The sequence below is a fragment of the Wyeomyia smithii genome, chromosome 3, assembly GCF_029784165.1.
Source record: "Wyeomyia smithii strain HCP4-BCI-WySm-NY-G18 chromosome 3, ASM2978416v1, whole genome shotgun sequence".
Lineage (NCBI taxonomy): Eukaryota > Metazoa > Arthropoda > Insecta > Diptera > Culicidae > Wyeomyia > Wyeomyia smithii.
In genome coordinates, this window is record NC_073696.1 from 96,674,089 (window position 1) to 96,692,575 (window position 18,487).

An 18,487-nucleotide genomic window follows, 5' to 3' on the forward strand; every position below is an offset into this window, starting at 1 on the left:
ATGTAGGCGAATATTTGGGTCTAGGGCTCTATAGCAATATTTTAGAGAAAAATTTTCTTCAACAAAGTAGTTACCCACGAGCAAGCGCATATATAAATAATATAAAAAATTAGGGTAACCCACATTCTCGATGAAATCGAGTATTTAACTTTCCATAGCGTTAGAAGGAATAGTTGTTCTACAATGTTATAATTTTAGGAAATTTCTTAGTAAAAAGTTTTTTTCTATTTTTGAAAATAACCGATTTATATTGAAAAAATAAAAAAAAATTTCGCCCTAACTTTTTTATTTTAATTTTCATAATTAAATTATTTTTAAACGACTTTTAGGGTTTTTCGAGAGAAACAATTTGCGATGTTGACATTGTAAATATTTCAATCCTACTCAAAGTTATGAATATAGTTCATCAAAAAATAAGCTCTTTTCATTAGTTTGTCGTTCTTTCTGGGGCAAAAAATAGAGGATATCTCGTGGTCTCAATTTATGGGACACATTTGACTCTATATATGGAGAATTTTTCCTTCCAGTTGGTTAAGCCAGTCGTCGTAGGTTCAAGTTTCGATTTGAAAGAGACTGTTGGCGCCTTGACCCGCAACTGCCCTGTGCATTAAACAGTTGGTTGTGAAGTTTGTGTATAAATTAACAAAAGGTCGAGTTCCGAATCAGAATGTAACACCAAGGTTTTGCTTTGATTTATGGAGAATTTTTCAAAAATGTGTTTTTTTATATTTGAGTAAATTTGATTAGAAAACATGACAGAAATTGTAATAGTTTTTTTTTATATTTTACATGTAGAAGTTCAAAGATTTATTTTCTGATATTTTTTATTAAAATTAGAAACAATAACCATCAATTTGAATCGAAATGATTGAAAATCGATTAACTGGTTCAAAAGTTATGAATTTTTAAAAATAAAATATATCGGATGAAGCCGTTTTTATGATCACTCTATTTCGTAGCTGGTCGCCATAACGACCCAACGAAAAAATACTGGTTTGTTTTAATTTCGATGAAGATCCGTCCCTGAAAGTTTAAGCACAATTAAAGTACTTTGCTTTGCTTTACAGTTACAGTTCCGAAATAGGGTGACCATAACAAACAGATCTATCCGATGTATTTTATTTTCAAACATTCATAACTTTTGAATCTGTTGATCGATTTTCGATTTTTTTGAATCAAATCGAAGGTAATTATTTCTAGTTTTGAGAAAAACTACCAAATAAAAATCTGTGAGCTTTTACATATAAAATATATAAAATTATCACAGTTTGTGTCATGATTTCAAATTTAATTTACTCAGATAGGGGAGGAGTACCAGCTATGGCAGTACCTTAAAAATGTACCAGTTATGGCATGAACCAGTTATGGCCTATGGAGTTTAAATGGACTATTGCCATAACTGGTACCATTGCGCTTATGCGATATAGCCATAACTGGTACACTTGCCATAACTGGCTCACCTACCCTATGAGATATAACATATTTTTGATTTTTTTTATATAAACAGAGACAAATGTGTCCTTCAAACTTAGACCAAGATATATCTTTATGTTTGCCAGTAGAATTGAGATATTTACGATGTCAGCATTGACAATTGTTTTTCTCAAAAAGCCCACCAAAAGCCTCCAGAGCACTGCGTCGATGATGATTTGGGGAGCTGTATCTAGGAGTGGTAAGCTCTTATTAGAGTTTATGGAGTAAAATGTGAAAGCCAACTCCGCGTACTGTAAGACCGAGGTTGTGATTCCGGCACTAAGGAACCTCTACGGGAAAACAAATTATGACCTTCAATAGTATTGTAACCATAAAACCTAAATTAATCCACCTAGCAGTGCAGAAACCTTTGTTATACTAACTATTACTACACATAAACTTTTTATCAGTAAACCATAAATCGTTTAAAATTTAATTTAAAAGATAGTTTTCCAGAAGATGAACCAAATACATTGAATCAAACCTCGACGTGGTTTTCACAAATATTGTGAATGTCATCACTGGAGTCTGGGTATATTTTTTCGACTCCAAACCAATTTTTCAGCTGTCTAGGATAGAAACAATTTATGAATTTTTGACATAATCGAAAGCCCAGAGACAATAATGATAACAGTGATGCAGATTTCATTCTAGATCAGCAAATATGTTTGTCAGTTCATTGCAATACTATTTAAATAATTTCTCATAATCCAAGCTAAAATACCACAATGGCTTCGTTTTCAAAATCACAAAATCTAGAAAAGAACCTAATGATTGAAGATTATGAATTAGCATCGAATATTTCCTACGAATTGCAGCAAAGTTCTACAAACTTGCTCTTAAGAAATTATAGATCATAATTATACAGGAACGCGTTGAATGCTTTGTTACCGTTTGAAAGGTACTTGAATCATGCGTGTGATTATTTCAAGAAATCAATAAAAATCTTGATACAATCTGTGAGGATCAAATGCTAAAAGATCGCATTGAAATTCATATAACTGCTGTTGAAAGTTGTCAGTTTATTTCTATTCCAAATATATGATTTGAAAATGAAGGTTTTTCGCAAGATTCAAGGATTTTGGCTTTTCAAAGTGTATTCGAGAACGTAACTCTTTTTCAAGGCCTAGGCTGTATGGTAAAATCAAAAACAATTTCAGAACTTTATAAAACTTACTGCGACAACGAGAAGTGGGATAATATGGATACTCTGTTTGCACTGGCTTTTAAATTAGAAAGCAATATTTATAATACACAAAAGCGTAGTGTATCAGGTGAGTAGAAAGCGGACTTAAATAAACATTCCGGTTTCCTCTGAAATATATTGAAAACTGTCAGTAAAGAGCTATTAAAAACAAAAGGTTCATTAATTTAAACCAGTTAGAACGCACTACACAGAGTATGAAACACAGCACAGATGTCTTTTACTTATAGTATCTTTTGAGAAATAAATAGCGGTTGAAAAGAGAGAGAGCGAGAGAAAAAGAGAGAAAGGTAGATAGAAAGAAAAAGAAAGATAGAGAGAGAAATGATCCAAAATGTAAAATATCTTATGTTTATACATTCAGATTGAAATATTCTAACTTTCAAGCAACTGATGAAACAACTCGCTCAGTATGATTTTTAAAGAGCTTTGGAGCTTCCATTTGCACTTGTATACACCAAAATCGGATAATGCGTTCTGTAAGAAAGGTGAGATTTTTTCTTGTTTTTCTTTGTTCGATTTTGATATACCACACAGATAAACAACATATTTTCACCTACACACGTACATACACACATACACATATATACAGCCAGTGTTCATTCAGTTGAACTGAGTCAATTGGTATACAATACTTGGCCCTCAACAGATTCATTTTGTGTTTAAAGTTAAATATCCTATGTAAAAATACTCTTTGGTCAATATCTCGAAATCTAAGCCACTAATCAAAAATCCATTTGGTAGCATTCTGGGAGAGCACAGTAGCTTTCATTTGCGTATAAAATCATCAAAATCGGATAATGCGTTCTATAAGAAAGGTGCGTTAGTATTTTGCGTCACATACATACAGACAGCACACATACACACACATACACACATACACACATACACACGAACAGACATTGTTCAGTTCGTCGAGCTGAGTCGAATGGCATATACGGTTCGGCGCTCCGTGCCTTGGATCTATTTTGCGGTTTTCGACCGATTTTATAACCTTCGTTTAGTATAACAAAGGTAATAGCATAACAAAGGTAAAAAGCTGTCTATGATTCTTATATTATTAAAAATGAATAGATATAAAAAGAGCAAGAGAGAGAGAGAAAGAGAGAGAGAGAGTAAGAGAGAGAGAGAGAGAGAGAGAGAGAGAGAGTAAGAGAGAAAGAGAGAGAAATTTCTTTCTGACTGAAAGTCTTCGAAAATATTTAAACAGTTCAAGTCAAAAATATTTTTTGTCCATTATCTTGAATCTTCAGTAACAAATAGAAACTTAAGCCAGTAGGATATTAGGGGAGCTCAGCAGCTTTCATTTGCGCCTAAGAACATCAAAATCGGATAACGCGTTTTGTGAATAATGAATGTCATGATGTATCATTACATACATACACACATACCGGCACACATACACATGCATACAGACATTGCTCAATTCACCAAGCTGAGTCGATTGGCATTTCAAACTCAGTCCTCCACAGATCAATTTTGCGTGTAAAGTTAAATATCCCATGTAAGAAAATACTCTTTAATCAATATCTTAAAATCTAGGCCAATAATCAAAAATCCACTCGGTAGCATTCTGGGGGACCACAGTAGCTTTCGTTTGCGTATAAAATCATCAAAATCGGATATTGCGTTCTATAAGAAAGGTGCGTTAGTATTTTGCGGCACATACATACAGACAACATACAGACAACATACATACACACACACATACACACGAACAGACATTGCTCAGTTCGTCGAGCTGAGTCGAATGGTATATACCATTCGGCCCTCCGGATCTTGGATCTATTTTGCGTTTTTCGACCGATTTTATAACCTTTGCTTAGTATAAAACAAAGGTAATAGTATAAAACAAAGGTAAAAACGCGGTATTTTTACTGTAAGCTTGTAAACGATAATTGTCATTACCATGTTTTAACAATGCCTGAAAAAATGCTGTTAAGATACATAACGACCCTCCTATTTCATGGTATAAATGGCAAAAAAAAATGTTTTTTATTGTTCTGGACAATGATATTTAATGTAAAATTGATGTATCTACAATTGAAAACATAGTTAAATTATGGTATAGTTATGTACAATTACAGCAATTTTGAAGGTTTATTTAATGTTTTTTTAACCCTCTAGTGCCCAAATTAATTTCTAAACGGACTTCGATAAAATCACGATAAACCATTATAAACATTTTTTAAATATTTATTGAAGCTTTTCGGAACTTCGACTGAAGCCCGCCAAATGGCGGCATTGGGCACTAGAGGGTTAATGTTATTTTTTTTCGGGTATCGTCCGATTTTCTCGATAAGATTGCAGCCTCCCAGCTCGTCGGACTTCAATCCCCTGGACTTTTATGTATAGTCGTACATGCTGGCTAAGCAGTACGAACAAACACTGAGCACTATGGACCAATTTAGACAGCTTATTTCCAAGATCTGGGACGGGATGCTAATAGAAGAGGTGCGTGCATGGAATATTTTATATTTTAATTTTTGACACATTTTTAAAGTGTATTCGAACTTACTGAACACCCTGTATTGTCTACTGGTGTCCGGATGCTCAGACACCGCAAAGTACCCACATTGTGATTTAATTCGTAAAATAAAGATCACACCACAAACCTCGGAGGATTCAGATCAGTACCTTCCCACTTACACTAGCTTCTTCCTATGATCTTTTCGGATGAAGCAGATGATTCTTCGGTCCTTAGTAGCAGCCAGTATCAAACTAACACTCTTAAAACCCCCTCCCTATTTGATCAAATCATATTTATAATCTTGTCAGGCCTTTGTTTTATTGTTAAACCCTTCCCTTTAAGTTTGCCACAAATCCCTAATCTGGATTTTGATGGTAAATAAAAAGTAATGACCGAGCTCCGATGCTTCAAAATTTATTATTTATTAATAATCGAAAAATTCAATATTTTTTAGGTCACTCTTTGTCTGCAGTTTTAAGTTTCGTTTAAGTGTCGAATATGAATCACAAAGCACAATAAAAATGTTGACTTGATAGAAATGTATCAAAATTTTCTGTATTGACAGTCTAGTTTTACTGCAAATTTATTTTACATATTTTATCTACCACTAAACATTCCCATTCGAACGTTATAATATTATCACTAAAGTGTAAAAGCTCATTGCAATTAAGAAAAGTTTCTAGCGTGGCGCCATCTTTAGAAGCAATTCGACCCTGAGTACATTCTTTCACTTTATTGCATCCAAGCAATATCTTCTAAGAGAATACCATTAGGAAAGTGCAGTGGTTTTTATAGATCACCGGGAGCGGTATTCCCATGTTAACATCATGGTAGCACCGATCAATTACCGTTCGGTCGTCTCTTCGACAATCAAATTTTATTCCAAACCTGGCACCGATGAAGTTTATAGCTTCTTTTGCGCTCGCACAATTTTACTGCTTTGCGGGATGGTGCAGAATCGATCCTGAAAATCGCGCGCTATCCCACTGGAACTAAACCTGCAATCAATCGAAGCAGCAACCGGTCCGGGGGTTCGATTGGGATAAATATTTCAAATTTTCGGTTGCTATCTGCTGCTAACAGTTTGTTGCGGTTGCATCGGGATGCCTGTATTATTGTGACCATGTAGATTCTCATCGGGGTTACCGGGTATGGTTTGCCCGGGCCCGTCCGACTAACCTTGTTCGCAGTTCGACCCACTAGTGAGTGCTCAAATTTCATAAATTGGCTGACAACCAGAGCAAACACTTTCGGAAATGTGCAAAATTTACCGTCACAGAACATTTGGTAACGGTTATGATGACGATGAGACTACGCTTTGGCCGCAGCGGCTGTGCTGTGGACGACAAACGCAACGGTTATGGTCACCCCGTACGCGGTCTGGCTAGGCCTTCCTGATCACCGGCGCAGTGGTTCTGGGGGTTGCGGCCCAATCAGTCGGTCACCGTGTGCACTCTGACATACTATATTTGGCGACACATAAATTTCATAATCAATATTGGCCACGTTTGATAAATTCGTTTATATAAATATTGAAATTTAATGTGTCATATGCAAAATTTATCGGAAAATGGGCTGCTGCGGAGCCGGCCGCAGCAGTGTATATGAGATTGGTGGCAAGTGGCGTTTGCCGTGTGGCCTATGACAGCGGTTGGATGTTAAAATCGCTGTGTTTTCTGAGTAAGGTTGAGGGTGGACAAACAGGCAGCAACGGACGCGGTAGACACTGTTTTCAAAAACATGCGAAGGCGTTATAATGGTCATATTTGAAGGCTATTTAGCGCGCTTGTGCAGAAATTGGGTTACCCCCGAACGGAGCGATATAAATTTACAATTAATTTAATGGCTAATATTTGCGACGACAATTGGCGGCTTTTTAGTTACCGCCGATGTCGCTGCAATAATAGACCCCATACTCGAACCGGGAGGGGCCGATTATCGTTTCAAATTTGTAACGTCGGTGATATATTTCCGACAAAATGCTTCGGTTTTTGGCAATACTTTTTGGTGCCCAATTAATGCAATTGAATTTTGTGCCAGAACGATTTTTGTGAAACATGAAGCGATTATCTGCGCGATAGAATAGGTCTCGAGGCACTTACCTGTAGTTGGTATTGAGCTGTACGTTGTTGATGGCCACGTTGTCGAACTTGTTGGCTGTTGTCCAGCGGGCCCAGTAGTAGGTAAAATCGTTGGACGGCTGCTGCTCGCTAAAACGACATTTCAGCGTCAGCGTTTCACCTTCCCGGGTGTCCAGGCCTTCGTCTGCCAGTACTGATGCAATCGTCATCACCATAACTATCGTTAGCGCTAGAATTTGGACGAGAAGAGAAAAAAAAAACAATTTAAGAAAAAATACTACACCCACTGGAAACACTTACAAACAGATAAGAGAAACAGAATGAAATGCATTTTTACATTTCTCTTGCCCTTATCAGCTGGTCATTTCAACGCTTTGGTTGTTTGCCCCCCAGCTGGAACGGCAAAATGTGGGAAAACCCAATTAACAAGGTAATTAAAAATGCAGCATAGCCAACTATCGCCTAGAGTACCAAGCGACCGACTGCACGAGGGGACAGGATTTTTATTTGGGGAATCATTAAATCGGATCTATTAATTACGGATTTCGAGGGAGCCCCTGGCTTATTCATGATGTTTTGTTTGCGTTAAGAACAGACGGACGATTTAACGAAGCATCTAAATTTGCTAATCTAATTAACATCGGTACGTGGCCCTAGACATGATCGAATTCGGATTGTCTGGGAGGTTATTGTTGGAATGAGAGGGCGTAACTAACCAGTAGATGTTATTTTTGGAATAAAACAGACAAGCGGTTACTACTTGCTAGGTTTTCAATAGTCAATTATTCAATCTACATTCACGAGATACAATGAGCTTCGATAACTGCGCCTATTTTTCTATACTGATGTATTCGAGATGCATCCCAAAGGGACGATACAAAACTTTTTAAAACTATCTAAGAAATTTGAATAAATCTAAAACTTCGATAATGCCAACGCAAATTGAAGCTCCATTGTTGTATTTTTTCCTACGAGACAACACTGAAATCTGAACTTGTGAAGGATCAAATAGAAAGCACGGTTGCGAGTTGTTCATATTTCGAATTCGCCGTTCACTGAAAAGGAAATCCTATAAAATAACATAATGCGTCACCATCAAGGGGAGTAATTAAATGAATATAACTTTTGATATTCAGTGTCAATATGAAATGGATGGATGCCGCTTTACGATTTGCTGCGGTTATCAAAAGCTGTAAACCACATCAAGCAGCCTTTCGAATACCTATCCGAATAATTAGTGCTTTTGATGCGAAAAATTATCCCTAAGGGAACGGAACTTTACGAGAGCCAACCACAGGAGGAAAACCTTATGTGGCAGGAGGAGTTTGCTTTGACAGAAGTAAGTTGCGTTACTACTCACAAATCTATACTGAATCTCAGGAGCTCTGTACTAAGCCTATCAGCTCCGAATCGCTCATTTGTACCAATTTTGATTTTAAATTTTGTTTCAAAATGTCTTTCGATTTGAGCTGGATTGTTGCTATCTCTTTGCCTAGTATGTCTTTGTTTCATGCAAAGCAAAAATGAAATTGCCACGGATGTTACATCAGAATTCAGCCTATAATAACTGCTTAATCACATCACATAATAATAAAGCGGATTGCAATCATGTACATGTCGTTAGATATTGTTATTTTATTGTTTGACTTGTGCTTGAGCTTAAGCTTGACCAGCCGCATATTTCGTAGTTGCTCCTTTGTGACCAATCGGAGCTAATGAAGTTGCACAGAGAACTACCGTAAGATAGCTAATTTGAAATTAATTTATCATCTTCAATGTATTCAGGAGCTTCTGCTTCGTATAGATCGGTAAAGGCGCCGGCTACGTCGTTACGGTCGGGTTGAGGAAAGAAGAAGGAAGTTTTACTACCAATGTTGTTGCCAAAGATAACCTCTGCATCTCGATCTGTTACAGAAAAGAAAGTTGCAAAGGTCTTTGCCACCGTGATAAGTGGTGGATTTTTTATACTTTTACCCTTCCCCTGACGTTCATAAACTAACTCTACTGCTCTTCTTTACCGAGCCTCATTAGTTCTTGCCAAGTATCGGCTGTTTGAAATGTATTCATGTAGCTGACATTTCTTCTTTTTTTCTTATTGAACGCGAGGGAAGAGTCAAAGTGAGAAGATATCTAGGATAAGCCTGAATCGAATGCCAAGTTTCTCTGATACCGAACGGTAATCTGATAGGATTCGAACTCATGACCATTCGCTTGTCAAAGCGAACTCTGTAACCTTGAGGCTACGAGCTCCCCTATTATTAATTGAGTAGAAGTGAAAAAAGCAAAAATTCGTAAGTGTTCCAAAAGGAAAAAAATGAGGAACTTATTTCTTTAGTGCCTTCTACCTCCATCATAGCTCAACGGTGTCTTCGAAACAGTTGTGTGTATGATTGCCCCCGTATAATCTCAAAGTGTCAAAAGATATTCTAAGGTTACCACAACAAAAATAAAATGGCTAACTTTTTTGTGTTTAGTGATATTGTTTGGATTCGTTTATTTGGCAAAGTTTTAGAACATGTACAAATATGAAACGTTGTTGAACAAACAAAGTTTCTCACTTCATGGAGTACATAGTATAATTAGAGGTTTCAAAATATGTAGTTTTTTGACAAAGAACTACGTTTTTCATTAGCCTATCATAGAGGTGCAAACTGAAAATCTATGAACGGAAAAAAACCAAGTTTGCCCTCCGTTAAATGCTCATAAGTCGGTTTGTTTTCAACCAATTTCCTTCATTCTTGCAGCAATTGACTGGTAAACTATAGACGCATCGACTCAAATGGAGAGCCTTGTTCAAACGAAAATTTACGGTCGCTCGCTGGCTTTTCCAAAAAAGGTCGACAGAATAGTATACCTTGTTAGCCGAGAACCACAAAAGATCAAAATAATGGTCGCAGTGGTCCAAATCTTACAAAAAAAAAAAAAAAAAAAATAGCAGAGAATGCACTCTTGGGGCTATAAGAGCCTGTTTCTGATCAAACTAATTACATTCTTCTGATAGATGGTGGGACGGACGTACGGCAGTAGCGTGGCGGATTGCGACAGTATCAGCTGGCTTTCAGAATTTGCTTTCGGCCTGAACAAATCACTTGGCGGTTGGTCACATATCCCAGTAGCAGCGCGGTAGCAGCAAACGTTTCGATTAACTGGTTGAGCGTTTTGACTTTCTTCTCCGCGATGAAGTTTTGCCTTATTTTGGCAAGTACACAAGCAAGCAATCTGTGCTAGATCCTAGCAATCAAAGTCTGCCGCGGCTGTCTAATTTACTAAGTGTGAAAACAACTTTTACAGTATTTGTTGTAAGAGTGTCTTCACTGACGAGACAGCACAGAGGCTGCGATCAGCGAACTGCCCTGTTCAAGGCAACTAAACAAGTGATTGAAAATAAATAATTTCTTCGAAAGGTCTCAAACGCTAGACTTTGAAAGCATATGCTTTCTTATTCTGTTCAGTCTGTGATATCGTATTCCTGAAAGGTCGCTATTTACGCGGTTTTTTTACACGGATTCCGGAATTTACCGTTTTTCACGCGGATTCCGGAATTTGCGCGGTTTTTTATGCGGATTCCGGAATTTTCGCGTTTTTTTTTTACGCGGCACGTATCCCCCCCATAAAAAGCGACTGTAGTGTGTTTATGTGCGAATTAAAAGCCGATAACCCTCCAATTGCTTGTTCGCATGAAAATTCGAAAATATTACACTTCATTTTAAATGTTAGAACACCTTAACAGAGGTAATGTGTCTTCACAGCGATAATTTGAACCTCGATTCATCAATCAGCATAAACAGAATTTTGTCGTCTCCCAGCCACTCACTTGCAAACATAATGCAACACGTAACAGCGATCAAAAGAAACCGCTTGTTGTCTCAAGCCGCAACACGATACGGGTTATATTGTTGCGGGTGTGAGAGCACCATCGGTCCTCTTCCGCTGGTTACAAAAATTGAAAGCGAATTATTGAATCTTTTGTCTAGTGACGATGAGAGAATGTGAAACTTGACAAAATGGTGGAGCCTATTATAAAGCACTCTATCCTATACTAACAGAATCCTTCTAGTCTAAATAATTACATTCATTTGGTAGATAATAGGACGGACAGACGGTCTTAGCAGTAGCGTAGCGGGTTATGGTAGTAGCAGCAGTGAAAGCAGCGGGTTGTGCCAGTATCAGCTGGCTTTTCGAATTTGCTTTCGGACCGAAGGAATCACTGCCCATCACATATCTCAGCAGCAGCGCGATATTTTTCAGTGTGTGTTGTCAGAGTGCCTTATTCTTTCACTGTCGGAGCAGCACAAAGGTTGCATTAGCATTATATCTAACTTTAAACAACAAACTGTCCTTTTAGGTTAACAAAACAAATAATTGAAGATTAACCTCTTTTTTTCTTGAAAAGTAGCAAGCGATCATATACATGAATTTCGTGCTCCAGCACGACAAAAAACGTACAAACTGTCTCTGACTTCAAGTAGTTCCGTATCATTTTGATATATTAGTTTCATATTGTTCTCGTACAATGGACTTTCAGCGTTTATTTAAAGAAGATTTTTTTTTATTAGAGCAAGCAATAGTAGACTTTGTGACTCATTACAGAAACACTCTCAACAATGCATTTCCTGTAACTATTTTTTTCACTTTCCGGACTACACTTTTTCTATCCCGGACTACACCCGAAAGAGACAGGGTATAACTAGAAAACTCCAACAAAAAAAATAAAAAAAAAAAAAAACAAATGCAGTCAAATGCCGTACAAAAAAGACTGACAGCTGAGTGTAGTGTCGTTTGAGTGTTCGTTTTCGAACTAAAAAGTTTAGCCCGGTACGGTGTAGTATCGTCGCGAAAACGAGTTCGACATAAAACTAGTGTGCTGCATTCAGCGTTGCAAAGCGAGAGAGAAGCAAAACTTTTCTCCTCCTTTCTGCTTGAGAACGAGACATATGCTACGCTTCCCTATTCTGAAGCCCACACACTTTCGAGAAACTCTTTATTTTTCATGCACCCGCCGGAGTAGCTGCTGCTGCTGCACCCACAGGCAAAAACTTTTTTGTCTTGCTACTCAGCGACTGTAGAAGAATACGCGATTTCCTGCTAGCGAATAGAAGTACTCGATTAAAATTGCTCGACTAGGAGGAATGCTTGGAAAAATGTGCTCGAAAATGGAAATGTTTTTTTTCATCTACCCGGTTTTGCTTCGTGCACCGACAGCCGAAAGTGTGCGAAGAATCTGTAAAGCATCGCATAATGGAACGAGTAGGGTATCGGATTGCTATGGTAAGTTTTTTTTACAACTGTCTAATGGATAACTAGCAGAAGCAAACTGCTACCGAAGTGGTCCGATACCCTATTTGAGATATTTTTTTTGTCCCTCCGCAACCACCGCAATGCATTTGAATAATTGTCTTCGGCTGGTTGTGCTCGCGAGTAGGGGAGTACACGCGAGAAGGGGAATAAGCAAGCTTCCGAAAAAAAACTGCTTATCCAAGACAGCAAGTTTTAAACTAATCCGGCCGTTATTGCATTGCAGATCGCTCCCTGCTCCTCATACATTTGGTACATAACCCGACAGTAACTGACGACAGCGCATACATGCAATGCCAATTTTTCATCTCCTTATGTCTGTTGTTCTTCTAGGCTGTCGCTAATGACAGCCTATAATCTTCGACATCCTTCGGCATGAATCCGAGCGGGATGTCAGGTGATTATGATTCACGACAGTAAGGCCGATGCTATAATGAAAGTGAGATGGTGCGAAGCACGTTTTTTCTTATGTGGGGAGTAATATCAACAACGGAAACACATGAAACAGTTTGCAACACAAGACAGTTTCGTTGCCTTGTGTAAGCTGTAGCTGTATGTGAGCTCTTATGAATAGCTTATTCATGAGGCTGTTAGAGTGAAAAGAGAGAAATGTGTGTATATGATCTCGAGGGCGTATGCGAGCAAGGAAGGCAGCGAAAAAGATCGAGAAACAGCTTGAATGGAGAATACTCCAGTGTGTGTGATATCGGTAGCAACGAGAACCTCACTTGAAGTGTTGCATACTATTTATAGGCGAGACTGGTTTCATGTGTTGAATACTATTTATAGGCGACACTGGTTTCATGTGAGCAGTTACTGCATGTTTTGGAGGCGCTCGAATATGCAATTAATCCAATGGATTCGGTAAGAAAACTATTAGTTATTGATGCAAATTTGTGGTGTGTTGACATTCGAGCACAAACCCAACGAAAAAATATTTGACGCCATTGCTTACCGCCGCACTGAAAGTGTAGGAGTAGTTGTCGCAGTGTAGATTGCCATGTCGGTTTTTTTTTCTAGTGTTTTTATTGATATGCATACTTTCTCAATGCGTTTGCTAAGGTGTCGCACACAAATTACATACATGCAGGAGGTTGAGATTCCGTTACTTAAAACTTAAGGAGTTATATACCTTTTTGGTCGAGGAAAATGAGGGAAGTTTGAATTTATTTTCAAGTGCATAGCACCATTTTTATTGCATCAAGTGGTATTTTTCTGAAAGTACAGCTTATCAACAACAAAAAAATACGTTTGATTTTGAGATATACCAATTATTACTGAAGTAATGGCCGTTTCCCCAAAACGCTTTTTTTTCGCAGAGGCTTGCGGTGATCCTGATAGAGACTCAGCGGGTCAACTGAATTCAAAAAACTCATATTATTTCATTAGTTTAGAAGTGTGCCGGGTCGATCGTTTTTATGAGTATTTGTTTTCAGTGCAAACAGGAACGTTTTTCCCAGAAATGCACGTTTTGAGCGCTAAAAACTGCATTGAAAATTTTTTAGAGGCAAAATGTAACTGTATGTTTCAAAGGCGATCGTTCAAGGACCGGCGAATTAATTAACGAAAATTAAAAAAAAAAGATGAGGGAAATCGGTTCAGTAGTTTGCCCGCAATCAGGATCACGGCCAAGTCATTTTTCAAAAACTCTATTCCGAGATAATCGCATTTAAAGTTTCAAGTTTAGCTTCTGCGGCCGTAGCGAGGCGTGTTACAAATCGCTCTTACTTTCCCCTTATTGCTCAGATCTTTATGAAAATTTGTGAAAATGTTCCCAAGATGTTGTAGTTCAAAATAATGTAATAAAAAAATTTTCGGTTTTTGAAAACTAAAAAGGTATATAACCCCTTAAAAGAGAATCCAATATTGTACGTATAAGATCTTTTTTGTTACATAAATCCAATTGAAAGATTTCTCGTCAACTAAACTATGAGGCCAAGAGGTTGTTGCCACCTCTTGGAGTTCAATGAAACGCTTATTACTCTCAGCAACGTTGCATATTGATTTTATGGAAATTCATCCGTTCTTAAATTTGAAGAGGGCAGAGAGAGTTGGCAGCACGGCTGATTGATGCTACGTGCTCTGAAACCTCTCCGTTAAATTATTGAATTTTAAGTAATCTATGCAAGCAAATTCGCTGAAAAGTGAAGAAAAGTTATCAGTGATGTTTTTATTACGCGGTAATAGTGAAGTATCAGTGGAAATGGGGGGGGGAGTGTTTCTAGCGTTGGAATGGGCAATTTTTCCACGCTAAAAAATTATCAAATAGCAAAGCCAGGAAAGTTGTGTAAGTGTTAGTGCTAACTCGGTGTATCGCACTGGCTAGCGGTGGTTATGCACGTACGAAAGATTGCGTGGTGATGTGAGCGCAGAAGATGGCAGTTGGATAGCGTTTTGCTATGGTGTCGCTTGGAGCTGCTTGGTGTGCATACTATCACCGACAAAGCACCATCATCAGAATGATGTAAAATTTCATACCATTGCTCATTACGATATGGGACAATATGTTTGGATGCTTTCCCGAAATTTTTCAGAACAAAGTTTCTGTGAGCTTTTGTTTTTCGATTTTTCGAGCTTTTGGTTAAATGTTGCAGCTGAATAGTTTTTATAATTATAAATTAACGTTGTAGCAGCGTGACATGAATACACGACAACTGTACTATGATAAGTTTGGCGGTTTGAGATCGAATTTAGGAATATGTTTTGGCTCAAGTGCATGGTTGCATTTTTATATAGTTTAAGGGCTTTGGATGCATGGAATTTTGCCAGTTTTTCAATTTTAATAGATAGTTTTTGCGTCAAACATCTAACCTCCTTAATCCAACTCCGTAGTACTTACGAAAGTGTCACTGAGTCGGTGGCCTCTCATTAAGTAAGTATTACATCATCAATATCCTTTCTAATATCCCCAAGCTACGGTAAAGATGGGCGTGGCCAGCAATGATGACTATCGGGCCTACTGCAACTCAGATTGGTTTAAATGTTACTCCCAAACATTGTACCTCATACAATCCGAATGAAATCGTTAGTCATCAGTCTGCAATCTACGAATTATACCGTGCTTACGCTACGCTACGTTACGCTACGCTGTACTTAAATTTGAAGAGGGCAGATGTTTTTTTTTATAAATCGATATATTCGTATATAGACTTAAGATAAAGAAGATGTTTGAAGTTGTATGTTATTTTCGTCACCTTATGTCCTCTTGAGCATGCTTTTTATAAGAGTGGTTTCAAACTTTGAAATAGCTTCACGTTGGCTACCATTCTGATTAAATTTTAAAATTAGTTTAATTAAAGTTAAATTTAAATGAATTTCAACATTGCGCTTTCTTCTAGACTTGAACGTTTCGTTGTAAGTTTTTTTTTACAATAGTTGGTAATTGGAGTAATTCTACCCAATTTTGGCTGTGTGTGGCCAGAACGCTAATCTTTGTTTCATTTCCTGTCTATCCCTTTCAGCCTTTCAGGCGATTTGTAATTGACGTCGATTCAAGCTATTATTAGTCAGCTTCCTCTTTTCCTGCTTTCTACTTTACATTCTACATTTCACATCCTTCATTGGAAGGTATATTCTAAAACATGATTACACTCTGTGGTCACTGGTTATGAAAAATTCTCCAGAACAAGTCCATCCAACCTAATCCCACACTCCACTTTTTACCGAGTTTGTTGAATTTGGCAGAGGAACTTTCGTTATCGGTGAAGTTCATTATAAATCATACATTTCAACATCGAGCTAACACTTGAAAAAAAAAAGTTAAAGGGTATGTGCTTGAGTGCACAAACGTATGCTTGACGTGGGACTATTGTGGGTGTAAAAATTTAATTCTGCCATAGCCATAGTATATAACACACACCAAACGTACAAATACCAAACACAACAATCCATGAACACTTCACAATAAACACATACACCTGTGATAAATCATAGCATACAAACTAATAGGAAAAATAATTAACTTGTTGCCTATAAAAGTATTCTGTCATGAATAAATTTACCTCGGATGAATGCATTTTTGCACACACATACACGTTATACACACACGCTATATACACACACTACTTACAAGCACACGCTCCTCAGACACACCCACGCTACTTACACACACATACACACACATACACACACACGCTACTCACACATTCTCACACACACGCTACTCACACACACACGCTACTCACACACACACACTACTCACACACACACTACTCACACACACACACTACTCTCACACACACACACACACACACTACTCACACACACACGCTACTCACAAACACACACACGCTACTCACACACACACACACACACACACACACACACACACGCTACTCACACACACATACACACTCTATTCACACACACACATACACACGCTACTCACACACACATACACACGCTACTCACACACACATACACACGCTGCTCACACACACACATACACACGCTACTCACACACGCACACACATACACACGCTACTCACACACATACACACATACACACGCAACTCACACACACACACACGCTACTCACACACACACACACACACATACACACGCTACTCACACACACACGTACACACACTACTCACACACACACATACACACGCTAACGCTACTCAGACACACACACACACACTTGGTATACGACATATTATACCTACACAATTTACTATCGGCAGCATCAAAACGGCCTTCAAGTCTTCAAATGGTCCCTTCCAACGGCTTCCAATGGTCCCCAGTACCGATCACGTCCAGTTTCGGGCTGTATTCCAACAACGATACCTGAATTAGATTACCACTGGTGGGGTCCAACTCAGATCGAAGGGAAGCCGAACTGTTCGCTTTGACGGTCGACCAAGGAATGAGCTTCTCTCAAAACGAAATGTCCTTTTATAGTGTCACTCAGTGTGGGGAACTTGGGTGATTGGGGGAAGAACCAATCACGTGGAAGCATCTCTGCTTTCTTTCTTCGTCGTTTACGTTGGGTGATGAATGCGATGCCAATTGGCTGGCATTGGTAGCCAATGACTGAATGTGTGAGATCATTTCGTCTATGTTTTTGAAGTCTGCGTTAGGGAAATATAACAATCGTATGAAAAATGTATGTGGATATTCGACCTTCAAACTTTCCCGCAATTTTCACGGAGTAAGAAGAAAATGGTGACTGAAATTATCATGTTATACAAATCTTGTATGTTTTAGCTTTCCAACGGTATATTTACTATTGAAATCGGAACAGTTGTTTGAGCGCTATTAGCATCTAAAATCTTCCATTCCGCCAATCAAAAACGTTACATGTTCAATCCAGTTTTCCCAGAATGTACCTTAGTATAGTGAAGAAAGACGTAGTCCCACGTCAAAAGTCTCCAGCCTATTCCGTTGAAGAATAATAATCTATTGCTCACAAAGAAAATATAAACTGTCATCTACAGTTGATAACATTCAGTCCCCAGTAGATACGTAGTTCCGAAGTGTGCCATCGTCTTCGTTTCGGTGTTGTTTCCTGGGGCGTTCCCAAACGTCGTCGCCACAGCGAAAGGATTGTGGGCTCCCCTCGGAAGTAGCGCCTACCTCCGTCTACCACCGCTGCCCGGCTAAGAAAAGAAGCTGGATATGCTGTGCATAGTAATGCGCTGCCTATCTCTCATTCCGTTACAACATGCTCCGGCGATGGTGACGACGACGCCGGCGACGGCGACGGGTTTACGGTATGTGTGTAAATATGCATGTGCCAAAAAGAGCTCTTTCGCAGTATGAATACGAAATGAGCAGACCGAGGAAAAAAAAGCGGAGCGTAATAAATAAAGTTCAGGGATTTTATTCGGTCCGGCGCTGGTTGGTGCCCATGTTCGTTTTCAACTAGAATGGGAAGGATAATCCGTCCCGGAAAACAGTAAAAATAGCTTGCATCTCTTGGTTACGGTACGTGGGAAAACTTGATGTTATCGTGTCATACTT

General features: G+C 38.4%; 1 protein-coding gene across 2 annotated transcripts in view; it reads right to left on the bottom strand.

The window, feature by feature from the left end:
• Positions 1–18,487, bottom strand: part of LOC129733200 (hemicentin-2-like) — an 842,839-nt gene that overhangs the window by 406,532 nt on the left and 417,820 nt on the right. For both annotated transcript variants that reach the window (XM_055694853.1, XM_055694854.1), the window contains exon 2: positions 7,250–7,457. In XM_055694853.1, coding sequence (XP_055550828.1) covers positions 7,250–7,457 — 208 coding nt within the window. The remainder of the gene's footprint in view (positions 1–7,249; positions 7,458–18,487) is intronic.